The following is a 13000-nucleotide window of genomic DNA, read 5'->3' as shown; positions in this document are numbered from 1 at the left end:
CCCATATGCCCAACGCATTCTGCTGTCGTTAACTTTAGGCAACAAAGGCTTCTCTTCTCTTCTTGCTACATATAGCTGGATCACAGGAGGAGACCTTGCTCAGAAGAAAAGCTTACTTTAGCGTACGTGCGGGGCCATATTTGAAATGATAGCGATCTTAAAGAAGGTCTTTGGTTCTTCACATGAATAAAGTTGTGTGAAAATCAAATTTAACTAGCTCGCTTGATGATGATGATGATTGTTTCCTGTTTATTGCATATGATTAAAGTAAACTGCAGTTTTGTTGCTTTCCCATCAAACAATATTGGGCGGGAATCATAATTCATAGAGAATTAGAATCCATTTTGACATGCTAATTTGGGTGAATTAATATCGGGGACCAACCTAGTAAGGTATCACCAAACAAAGAACCCCTGTCGACTTTTTAACTTTATAATTTCATTTATTGTTTTAAAAAAAATGGAATTTTTAAGGCATTTATATAATTAAAAACTACCAAAAAAAAAAGTTGACAAATTCCACAAACTTTGAAAAAAAAAAAAAATCTTCCATTTGCAATGCTTGATTAAGAAATATTGTAAATTGTTATGCCTTTTTTTTTTTTTGGCATTACATTCCTAAAAATAGTTTTTTTTTTTTAAAAGAAAAAGAAAATTAATAATTTATAAATTTGACTGACTCAACTCTAACACTTTTCTAAATTACATTTATCGCGACTAACAATCAGATTTTTCAATTTTCAATATAAAAATAAATAACTAAAAAAACAAGATTAGATAGGCCCTCCTCAACTTTGTGTTCGGGTGACCGACCAATGACCACGTTGTGTGCTAGGTTGGTGGTCATGCATGGCACGTAAGCGGATCCTACAGTTTATAACGGATCAAATCACCGTTGATATATTTTGGCATTGACAGTTTTAGTCGGTCAACTCTGACCGAGCCCACCGGACGATAATGAAGCTGAGGAATACAGGTGTCAATAGAACTGACCGCAGCCGAACAACACAAGCCGGCGTGATCTCCTGACAGTTGGAAACAGATTGCTGAGTTGGCAATCGAGCTTTTTCTATCATCCCTTGAATAATTACATGCACCCACCCCCCCCCCCCCCCAATAAAGTTATTTTAAAAAAAGAGGAAAAAAAAAGGCATTCTAAATTAGATTTTCTTCCTTTTATGGCGGGGCCACTATTTAAGACTAAATTGCCCCTATTATATTTAACAATTGACCATCGTATCCCGAAGGGTAATTTTCTACTAAAAGAAGGGTATTTGTGGAATTGAGAATGAATGCGGTCAAATTAATCATTCTAAGATAAATTTGTAATTACGTTAACTGCAATATTATCATATAGATTCCCTTATAATATTATGTCTCATTGCATATACAAAAAATATATTATTATATTCATATTGTATACTTGTCATGCTAATTGTGTCATTGTAATTATCAAACAACTTATTCAATTTAAAACAATTGATATAACACATAAATTCTTTAAAAAAATATCTTAATTGTAATTTATATAATCGTGCCATGAGTGTAAATTTAAATAAAAATATCTTATATAATTTGTGACTGTATAAAGGGATTTAAGATTTCAAATTTGAATTTCGTTGACATCAAGATACGATGATACAACCACAAACTCTTGTACAAACTGATGCGGTATCAATTCATTAGTTGAATGCAAATATAAAATGATGAAAATAAATCATGTGAGCCAAGAGATATTTAATTTAACTAATTTTATCATGTTACATCAATTTATATAAGATAAGTTTATACAAAAATTTATGACTATATTATTACTCAGACATAAAATAAAACGTTTGGATTGATTGCAATTTTACCTTAAAATCAAAGTAATATTTCTTAATAAAAAAAATCAAAATCGCTATATTAGGAATATGGTTAAAAAAAACGGTGACAGAAGTAGTTGAGGTATCTTAATAAAAGTAAAGGGTATAATAGTCATTGTGTCTGAAACAGACCAAAAGCGAGCCAGCTGTAGCCACGAATGCAGTGAGCGGAGAGATAGTCCGTAGATGTGATGATGTAGGAAAAGAACGGCCAGGATTTAAACAAACAGAATTTGAGGTTAATTTAAGTGGAATTTGATTTCATTTGAACGAGCTTCTCTTTTTTTAAAACAAGAGGGCGGGTAGCTTAACGCACAGCGCAAAGTCCGTTAGTGAGAGAGAGAATCAGAACAGAAACAAAAGAAAGAAAAAAAAATATTTTTTTTAGAAATTCGAAGGTTAGTTCTTTCAATATGAGCTTCTAATTTTGCTTGCTTTGATTGAATTCTTGTTCTTAGATCTTGGTTGTTTAACGGTGTGATCTTAATTATTAGATTCATTAAGCTCATTGATTGAGATTCGGTTTTAATGAATTACAATGCATCGACATTTTCAGATTATTGGCTGCTTTTTTTATTTATATGGATTGTTTTGATTTTGATATGGGTTTTTTTTTGCTTTCCAAAATTGAATCTTTATGCTTCGAATAGGCAGTGGGATTCTGTTTTGTTTTTTTTTTTTCCGGTTTCTTTCAAAAGTTTGAATTTTGGTGATCTGTTGGCATCGGGCAAATGCTGTAAATTTGTTTGATTGGTGCAATAAAAAATGATTTTTTTGTGTTTTTGCAGTTAGAAAATGGCAGATACTGAGGATATTCAGCCTCTTGTTTGTGACAATGGGACTGGAATGGTGAAGGTATTTATTCAAAATTCAAAATCCGATGTATCTTCTATTATTAACCCAGAAGTTGAATTTTGTGATTGATTTTAATGGCAATGTTATTATGTTAGGCTGGATTTGCCGGAGATGATGCTCCAAGAGCTGTGTTCCCCAGCATTGTGGGTCGCCCTCGCCACACTGGAGTTATGGTTGGTATGGGTCAGAAAGATGCCTATGTTGGTGATGAGGCTCAATCCAAAAGAGGTATTTTGACTTTGAAATACCCAATCGAGCATGGCATTGTTAGCAACTGGGACGATATGGAGAAAATCTGGCATCACACATTTTATAATGAGCTTCGTGTGGCTCCGGAAGAGCATCCGGTTCTTCTCACTGAGGCTCCCCTTAATCCAAAGGCCAATCGTGAGAAGATGACACAGATTATGTTTGAGACCTTTAACACCCCTGCTATGTATGTTGCTATCCAGGCTGTGCTTTCTCTCTATGCTAGCGGTCGTACAACTGGTAAGCACTTCTATCAATTGCCTGATTCTTTGTTGTGCAATCTGATTCGTGGATAATTGTGATATACAGGGTGGTGAAAGTTTTTGGACATTAGGGGATTTTAAAAAATTTTGTATATTTTAGGTGATCTATGAAGTTAGATATGATTTTCCTTTTTTTCCGTCAAAAAGATCAAACCCTTTATATACGCATCACATAGTCATTCCTTTAGTTAAAAAGTTGCCATCAAGGCAGGGTTCACATTTTCAAGTAGTTATAACTAGATCGATTATTCTCACAGACCTGATTAGTTGTGCCTATTTCCTGTGGAACTTCATAATCATAATGGTGACAATTGTGATCTCATGCTGACTGAATTATTAACCATAGAAGGTTGTTGGAAAAAAAATTATTTTTTTGCTTTGTGTTGAATAATACTTGCTTGTGGAGCCTATTGATTACATTTTGGACTCACTGTGATATTGGCAATGCATCTTAAATATCATGTTTATAATTGTGTGTGTTTAATTATTTAGGTATTGTTCTGGACTCTGGAGATGGTGTCAGCCACACAGTTCCCATCTATGAAGGTTATGCCCTTCCACATGCCATCCTCCGACTGGACCTGGCAGGTCGTGACCTTACAGACGCCCTTATGAAAATCTTAACCGAGCGTGGTTATTCTTTCACCACAACTGCTGAGCGGGAAATTGTTAGGGACATGAAGGAGAAATTAGCCTACATTGCTCTTGACTATGAACAAGAGCTAGAGACAGCAAAGACCAGCTCAGCTGTGGAGAAGAGCTATGAACTACCTGATGGGCAGGTCATCACTATTGGGGCTGAACGATTCAGGTGTCCAGAAGTCCTCTTCCAACCATCCATGATCGGGATGGAAGCTGCTGGCATTCATGAAACAACATACAACTCCATTATGAAGTGTGATGTCGATATCAGAAAGGATCTCTATGGCAATATTGTGCTTAGTGGTGGCTCCACCATGTTCCCAGGTATTGCTGACAGAATGAGCAAGGAGATCACTGCATTGGCTCCAAGTAGCATGAAGATCAAGGTGGTAGCACCACCAGAGAGGAAGTACAGTGTCTGGATAGGAGGCTCGATATTGGCTTCCCTCAGCACCTTCCAGCAGGTACATTTATAATTTTATATTTCTATCTTTAGTTTCAGGTGGCAGACAGAGATGAAATGTAAATCACTTCTAGCTCTAGTAACTTGACATTGGCCTGTTTTTTATTGCTTTGGTGACAAGTGACAAGTAATTGTCAAGATTGTAGTTGTTGTTTGTGATAGAAATGGAACTTTGAGACAACTGCAATCTATATTAGTATAGTACCAGGAGTATAAATACTTGTACAATTATACTGCATTAAACAGTGTCTTAATCGCAAAGAGAAATCTAAACAAAATCATAAAGACATAAAATATATTTGTCAAACTAGGACTTTCATAATTTTTCTTATCAACAGCTTCGACTTCTCATTATAAGTGAATGTAGTTTTGTGGAGGCCATGTCTTTTTTCGTAAGTTACTTTCAAGTATTCTTCACTTTTCCTTCTTTTTTGAGTGCAGATGTGGATCGCAAAGGCAGAATATGATGAGTCTGGACCATCAATTGTCCACAGAAAATGCTTCTAATCGTGGAAAGAGAAATGCAATGAGGAAACATATACCAGACATTTTGTATTAAGGAAAGGCTTCTTCCAATCAAGCGGTTGTTCGAAGTTTCTTTTTTCTCCTTTTTTCTCATCCTTTTCGTTCTTGTTTCTTTTTCGTGTTTTCGTCCTTTGATGTCTGAACAATGAATATGGGGGGATTCAATTCTTTACATTATTATTTGTTAGTAGAAGAGTATTGGATTGTTACTGATTTGGTTTGGGTTGAATTAAAGATTCTTTTCCCAATTCTTCTTCCAAGAGCTCATTATAATTTAGTGCCAAACAATTGTATTCCTTTCATGAGTAATATATATATATAGTCTTCTGAGTGAGCAAAGAGCCAGCTGTTTATTTACAGACAAATAAGACCAAATATTGAAATTTTCGGGGAACCCGGTCGACATCTTGCATTTGCCATTTGCGTAATCTGAAGCAAGTTTCAAAGTCATTGCAGAATAGAGGTTACTGAAACTGTAAAATCAAGTACAATATTATTATTGACATACAGTGAATAAAATACACGACTTTTGAGTGCACGCAGGCCTCACATGTGGAACTGCACAAAAGAGGTAAATCTTTAACCTCTTTGTATGCATTATCACCAAAGGGCATATCAAAATAATTAAGCAATCGAGGGACAATAGTTTTTGGGTTAAAGATAGCTCGGTAGGAGGAGATTAGGAAAAAGAGAAACCGACAGAAACAACAATCAAGTGCTGCAAAAACATCGTAGAAGTAGAAACTTCTTGAAGCCAATCTTCACGACCCAACTGACCATTTCAGGTGAATGGGCGGTATTTCAGATACTGGCTCAAGTTATGCATCAATTTTGTAGAATGTTAAAGTTTGACGGTCCAACAGTATCGACAAACCCTCGAACAGATAGCTCTGGTACAGAGATCTTGTTCCCCAGCAACTCATGGTTTATAAAGATGACAACCACAGTAATATCATCATGATAAAACCGCCTATCCCCCTTATCAATCTTCTTAAGCTCATCATAACCCATCTGCCTTTTCTTTGCTGCCGCATTTAAAGCTGTTTTAAGAAGCCGTCTGGCAACTCCCTGACATTTAAAAGAAAAAAAAATGTCAAAAACAAGTGAGTACAATGAAGAGAAAAGACAAAACATAAACCAGATGCATTTAAAGATAATACATACAGCTTGTGGGCAATTATAAACAATATCAACTGCCTCTTGATTTGTCAAGTGTTCCCACAGCCCATCAGATGCAAAAATGAGAAATTTGTCATTGGGTTGCAAAACTCTCGTGCATATGGATGGTTCTGCTGTTAGCACAGGCCGACGGATTGGCTCGGGGAGGTGGAATCGTGGAAATGAAGGATCGAGGGAAAATTCAGGTCGCTTCAGGTATGCATCGCCAATAGATCTGGATACCTGATGAAGATACACAAAGGAAGACAACGTAAAGACCAAAACCAGAGCAACTGTTTCAAGTAAGGAAATCCTAATTGACATCCAATTCAAGGAAATCACATATTGTGAATCTCGTGATGCAGCAAGTATTAAACTGAGATTGAAAATGAGAGTCAATTTCAATACAGAGAAGCATGCAACATATACAAGGTTAAGTTTGATATAATTCATGCCTAACAAAACAAAAAGAAACAAACAACTCTTAATTCATCTTATTTTGACGTTCATATGAATATTTCTGGCCAGAAAATCCATTGAAATAACTTGTGATTGATAATTATTGAGACAAAGCAACTCCAAGTTACAAATATGTAGTAATATATAGGACCATGGAATGGAGAAGTTATCTCTTCCATATTTATTGAGACAAAGCAACTCCACGTTACTGTAAACAATGATCAGTATAAAATTAAAACAATGTCAATTAATAAGCAAAGGTGAGTGAATGACAAGTAATACAAACATATTATGTTCCAGAATGTCTTTATCTCTTCCATATTTCATATGATAAAGAATTGCTCGTGTCAATGAGTCAAAAAAGCCAATTAAACTTCCTTGCATCATCAATTTATGCCCAAATGTTGGTCCATACATGCAACGATAAGCATGTGCACTTGAACATGGAATTGAAAATTGCAGTAACATCAGATAAAAGATAAGCAAACCTGAATAAGGCCTTTGATACGCCATACTCCTTGCTTCATCACTACAATATGCGAATCATCTGGATGCAAGGACCTGAGTTCTTGTCTAACCTCCTCCATGCAAGCATTGTGATCCATAGTCAATTGCTCGGCAACTATCTTACCTGATTTACCTAAAGAACCAATTACAGCTCGAGAATCACCCACATTGGCAACATATAATGTTCCCTTCCAGATAACTCCAACCAGGCAACAGGACCCAATTGCTGCGATTACTGGTTTTATTCCACATGTCCTACGTACAAGAGTAAGGAATCCATCCTCGGTTGCAGAAAAAGCACTTCTAAGAATATCTTCTGAAATGGTTCCACCTTCTCGAGCAAACCCTGTAGAATAACAAGGCACTACTTGGTGATGCCCAATAAAATACCTAGAGTCTTTAACAAAAAGAAAAAAAACAAAATCAAGCATATCAAATTAAAAAGAAAATTCTCCTTGCTCTAGAAGCATCCAATGAGGACAGATCAGTGACTGCATCACTGTGGATATGTCAAACATACATCTCTACTATTATCACACAAAATTGCGCCTTCAATATAGAAAACCATTTTTTCGTCTCTCCAATTATGTCCTCGTGAAAACTACAGTAATTCAAATACTTTTTATCCTTCACCCATGAGAGAATTTGTTTCATTCTCTAATAGAGATGACGAAACGAAACAGGATCCAGGAACCAGACAACAGCTTATACCATGTTTTCTTAAAAAGAATCCCGAGCTTGACGTGGAACCAAATTCTCAATTTCCAAATCAACATTAGGAGCGCTTTAAATTCACAATAAATTCCATTAACACACTCCAAATTCACAATTAGTTATAAACTTAAAAAATAATAATAATAAGAAACTCAATTTCCGTTCACAAACCAAATGCGCAAGTAACTCCAAATGAAAATGAATTCTGCACGACATCAGACTATTTGTGTCCACTATAGAACAAGCAATCAAGCATCGCATCCAGACAAACAAAGCGCACAAAACATTAATTTTAATATTCCAATTTTGTCCTAAACCGGTATTAAAATTCCAAGAAAATATATAATAAAAACAAAAACCAAAACCAATGCACAAAATCCACCAAAAAAAGAAAGAAAAAAGAAAGAAGAGATACTAACTCATCAAATGGCGAAAAAGATGGTCACGAATAAAGCGAGAGGCCTCAGGGCCGCCATGGCCGTCATAGACACCAACAAAGAAAGCATCACGGCCAGTCTCAACTTGGCTGTGATCCTCAATAACTTCATTGGCTTGAACAACAGCAAAGGAGAAGTCACCATAAGAGTGCTTCTCAAGGTCTTTGCACCAAAGAAGTGAGTCTTGATGTGAAGAATCAGAATCACTAATATCAATGTCATTGTAATTGAAATTATCCTTGTTCATACGCGCATATCGCCTCACTGATCTCCAACAAGCCATTGCTATCCTTGCCAACCAAGAAAGCATCCCTCATTTCCCTTACAGCAATACCCTTTTGATTCAAACCACTAATTCTTGAATTTCTCAAATTAGTTTTTATTTTCAAGTTAAAAGAACAAATAAAAAATTCAAAATTTAGTGAGAAAGCAAAATAAAGATCGCAAATTTAAAGCAGAGGAAGCAGAAAGATTGAATTTTTTATATGAAGGTGAATGAAAGGAAGTGAGTGACCCGATCAAAGTGAAGTAGCAAGCAGTACAGAGAGAAATTGATTGAAAGAATGAAAGAGTTGGATCAAAGTTTTTATTCTTTCTTTTTCTTTTAATTGTTGAGTTCAAGATTCTGATTCAAGAAAAAAGAAGGGGAAAAAGGTGGGAAGAAATTAATGGATCAAAGTGGAGAGAGAGAGTGTGTTAGTGTGAAACTTGAAGACTTCATTTTTTTTTTTTTTTTGGTTGGTTGAGAGAAAGACAAAGAGGACGAAAATGGCTGAAGGAGAAAGAGAAGAGAAAAAGAAGAAACAAAGAAAGTGTTTTTGGGAAACGTATTTTTAGAGTTTGTGAAAGCAAGTGGTCAATTTTTGAAAAGAGAGAGAGAGAAGTAGAGAAGAAGAAATGGAGTGGAAATTAGAGTGAAAAAATGAAAAGCTGGGTGTGTGTGAAATGTATTAATTAATTAATGATTTTGGGATATTGTTAAGTTGTATAATAACATGATTTAGTCATCAAATGTTCTTAGATTATTAAGATTAATTTTTAAATGAATGTAAATTACAGCTTGACCCCATGCCGCTAAATTATAGATGAGATGAGAAATGACCCAAGAGTTTCATGGGATCGGGACCAAAGCTAAAAGTTTTGTGCCAACTTGGAAACTTCTAAATAGATTGTAAATTTGAATGTTTTAAACATTTTGCGTATGAAATAGACAAAATTTCATCTGAATCACACCAGTGCGTTAAATTAATGAGAAACTAAAAATATCAGAAAACTATCGTTGAGACCTTAAAATCGTGACATATTGGAGTTATCTAAATAAAGTTTTGACATAGAGAGAGAGAGAGAGAGAGAGAGAGAGAATCAATAAAAAAAAGAAAAAAAAAAAACCGGAGAGTGAGAAAAAGATGTGCAATTAGAGCCTGGATCACAATCTGTCAAAATGAATGGAAATGGTGTAAAAAGTAATCTGAACCAGGAAACAAATTCACTCGATAAACTTTCAAAACCACCAACCAGAAAAGCAGAGATGCCCTGCTTCTGGAATCCAATAAAAAGTGCTTCTTTGATGGAGTAGGTGGCTTGTTGCTATAAGCTTCAGCAATTACCAGTTGGTAGATTGTAGAAGCCTGTTGTTTTCCAAATCTAAAAGTGCTTATAATACATGTGATATCGTGACATGTGAATCTGTCTTTTGTATCACAAGTCTATCGCCCGTATTTCTTCGTGTCTTCACCGATTTTTCACCCTTATTTTTTTTTTTTTCAATTTCATCAGCCCCGAAATTAATTTTGATGTAATCGTAAGACAGTTGCAATAAAGATAAAGGTGCCAGCTTCCCAAGCCACGACCCTACCAAATATTCATCAAACGTTTGTGATATATTTATTGGTAGGGTCGCCATCGAAGTCCAATCGGACAAGTGCTTCCTGTGTGTGTGTGTGTCTCACGTTCATCCAAAAGTACTTCCAATAGATTGGGGTTTTCTGCAGGCTTTTTATGAAAGCTTTATTGTTCAGTGCATGCTTTTTTGTGAACTTTGTTTGGATTTACATATTTTCCCAATTGTATTTCTATGAAATCGTTCAAACGGCCTAATTTGATTTTGTCAATGAAGTTCTTGGCACAAGAACATGAAGCAAATACCTCAAAACTAATTGTTTGAACAGTACATGTTGACACTTTATTGCAAATACCTTGTAAAGCAGGGGCGGCTCAACTAATTTTAAAATTTTAGACAATTTATTTTAATCAAGTATTTTTTAAAAATTTAAATTAAATATATCTATTAGTTTTACTAAAAAATCATTTATTTAAAATCAATTTTTCTAACTTTCTTAGGTGCAAAATTATTGATTATATTTTTATATTCTAATTTCGCTAATATATTTTTATTAATATAATTAAATCATTTAACTTTTCTTTTGACTTAGTTGATCTTAAATAAGTTTTTATCAATTTTAATTTTGGAAATTTCGTCAATTACTAATTTTTCACTCTAATTTATATCTTTTTTATTACTTTTGACAAACTTATCAAGAGCTCCTTTTTTAGATCAAACTAATTTTTTATTCTTCTCTTTTTTTCCCAAGTTTTTTTGTATCTTTATGCACATTTTCTATTAGAAAATTTGTCTTTTTTGGTGAAAGAAGAGTAAACAAGCAAACAGTTATGCTAGATAATTAAAAGAAAACAACTATACTATTTAAAAAAGAAACAACAACAATTGAATAACACAACTAATTAAGAAGCGAATAGGAAAAAAAAAACCTGAATATTTGAAAATTTAACTTTGATGGATTGAAATTTTAAACAACAATGATCAATGGAAATAGTTGATTTTTTTTTCTTAAGCAAAAATTAAAGAAAGCTTTTTTCCCCCTTATGCACTAAAGCATTGAATGCGTCGTGCATTTTTCTTTTAATTGATAAAAATAATAATGGATAACAAGTTAACAAATGTGTGACTTTTATAGAGTTTTAAATGAAATAACATTAAACAGAGATTTCGTAGGAATTTGATAATTTATTTGAGCAAAGATTATTATAGATTATAGAATAATAATAATAATAAATATAAATAAATAATTTAATAGCTATAATATTGAAGAAAATTTTGGGACCTTCATATATAGTGGGACTCTAGGCAACTGCCTAAGTTGCCTAGAGGAAGAGCCGTTCCTGTTGTAACGAAGTGTTTTTTTTTTTTTTTCAATTTAACCACACTAACATCGGTGATAGTCTTAAAATTTACAACACCAACTATCTATTTGTAATATTATATCACAATTTATGGTTTTAAAACATATACTAATATTGTTTTATTTTTGTTACCAGTTCATAAGTTCATATTGCATTAACATTTATAATAATATTAGGGATCTCAACATTTGAACTTGAATCCCAATAACATGTGTCACTTATCTATAAGATAATGAATTTCATAACTTGTAAAATTAATTAACCTCCATCTAATTAATGAATGTCATATTAGTTGGAATTTAAACTAGGATACTCTAATAGTTATGGTCTTCACCTTCCCACTATGTAAAATATGGACTTAAGTTAGTTTTTAATATAAGACAATATTATTTAATTGTACACATTTTCTTAATATTTTATTATTGTACATCATAATAATTTAAATGTTAAAAATTTTCGGTATATAATACAAAATACATACCCACACGATATTGTGCATAGAAAGAGGAACCATCAAGAATTGAACTTTGATTTATTCCTTGCAATAGAGCAAGCAATTCTATAATCATTATAGAAGGAAAAAAAAAAGAAGGGAAAATTATGTTAAAAATATACAAAACTATGAACTCTCTTCAAAATGAAATTTCAAAATCCTAGAAAAACAACCATGAGAGCTAAACGACATCGTTTATCAAACGCTTGTGCCTGTTGTAATGCTTCTCCATGAAAACTCTCGATGCCCCTTCCACAGTCTTACGCCATGTCTGCACGAACTTCCAAAAAATAAATAAATGCAAATAATTAAAAAAAGAATTCATTAAATTTCAGAACATATTAAAAATGCAAAGAAACTTTTGGTGACTTTATAATGTTAATTTTTTTTTATAAAATGTATCCCCAAAAAGAACCGACGTAATAAAATGTAACCTTTTCAATGGTGCCAAAAAGTGATTTATTTCTGATGTCCCTAGCTCTGAGCTGAGACCTCCCAATCCCAAGTTGCCGGAGCAATGGCGGCCGCCTCGCCGCCGCGGCCGGAGGAAGAAGCCATTTCCTCTCTACTAAGCTTCCACTGCCGTTATTATTCAAAGGGCTCTCACAATACTCACCTCCTCTTCTTCCACTGCTCGACATTATCCTTTTTCGCCTTTTCGCAAGCCTAAGCTCCTTTCTTGCTTCTTTTTTTTCATCACCCAGTTCGGCAAATTTTCTCAGCAATTCATCCGAAGATTTCTTGTTCACATGTTGAATTTTAGCATTTGAATTTTCAGAATCCATTAGGGGGAAGAAGAAGCAGATTGATTGTTAAGAGGGAGAGAGAGCAACGAAATGTCGTAAGAGACAATTTTATATGAGGCGCCATTTTGTTTTGTTGTGTGAGAAATGGACCGTTGGAAGGATATTTTACATAAATAATTGAATTATTATTTTTTTTAGAAAGGAGAGATTTATGAATGTAGCCGTTAGGGAGGGGCATGTAAGTTTGGGCATGTGAGTCAGTGCACAAGAGAATAATTGACTGATGAATTGGCAGTTTGTGTTGGCAGAAAAATGGGACCTCGTTTTTGATAGAAGCAATAAGCAATTTGGGCGAAAAAGTGATTATTGCTATCTAGATTCTATGGGATTTGTAAGAGTTATGCCTAGCAGCACTCTTTTTTCT

At 34.1% G+C, this 13000-nt stretch overlaps 3 protein-coding genes across 5 annotated transcripts; 1 reads left to right on the top strand and 2 right to left on the bottom strand.

The window, feature by feature from the left end:
• The first annotated feature begins 2158 nt into the window (after window positions 1–2158).
• Window positions 2159–5109, top strand: LOC18038212 (actin). Of its 2 annotated transcripts, none has more exons than XM_006429819.2 (5): window positions 2159–2262; window positions 2653–2719; window positions 2815–3208; window positions 3724–4337; window positions 4778–5109. In XM_006429819.2, the coding sequence occupies exons 2-5, from the start codon at window positions 2660–2662 to the stop codon at window positions 4841–4843; spliced, it is 1134 nt and encodes a 377-aa protein (XP_006429882.1). In that variant the 5' UTR covers window positions 2159–2262; window positions 2653–2659; the 3' UTR covers window positions 4844–5109. The 2 variants fall into 2 exon arrangements, with proteins under 2 accessions (XP_006429882.1, XP_024037987.1); XM_024182219.1 differs by having other exon boundaries at window positions 4773–5109.
• Window positions 5110–5335: 226 nt separating this feature from the next.
• On the bottom strand, window positions 5336–9022 carry LOC18039647 (probable protein phosphatase 2C 68). 2 transcript variants are annotated; one of them, XM_024182217.1, is made up of 4 exons: window positions 8119–9022; window positions 6967–7382; window positions 6026–6262; window positions 5336–5929 (listed from the first exon to the last, which is right to left on the bottom strand). In XM_024182217.1, the coding sequence occupies exons 1-4, from the start codon at window positions 8444–8446 to the stop codon at window positions 5687–5689; spliced, it is 1224 nt and encodes a 407-aa protein (XP_024037985.1). In that variant the 5' UTR covers window positions 8447–9022; the 3' UTR covers window positions 5336–5686. The 2 variants fall into 2 exon arrangements, with proteins under 2 accessions (XP_024037985.1, XP_006429881.1); XM_006429818.2 differs by having other exon boundaries at window positions 6967–7331.
• Window positions 9023–11974: 2952 nt separating this feature from the next.
• LOC18039646 lies at window positions 11975–12674 on the bottom strand. The gene is made up of 2 exons (XM_006429817.2): window positions 12265–12674; window positions 11975–12101 (listed from the first exon to the last, which is right to left on the bottom strand). Exons 1-2 carry the CDS (start codon window positions 12613–12615, stop codon window positions 12012–12014), a joined length of 441 nt encoding a protein of 146 aa, XP_006429880.1. The 5' UTR covers window positions 12616–12674; the 3' UTR covers window positions 11975–12011.
• Window positions 12675–13000: the final 326 nt, after the last annotated feature.

Source organism: Citrus clementina, unplaced genomic scaffold (assembly GCF_000493195.1).
Source record: "Citrus clementina cultivar Clemenules unplaced genomic scaffold, Citrus_clementina_v1.0 scaffold_6, whole genome shotgun sequence".
Classification (NCBI taxonomy): Eukaryota; Viridiplantae; Streptophyta; class Magnoliopsida; order Sapindales; family Rutaceae; genus Citrus; species Citrus x clementina.
Note: the sequence above shows the minus strand (reverse complement) of the source record. Positions and strands in the feature narration are given on the sequence as shown.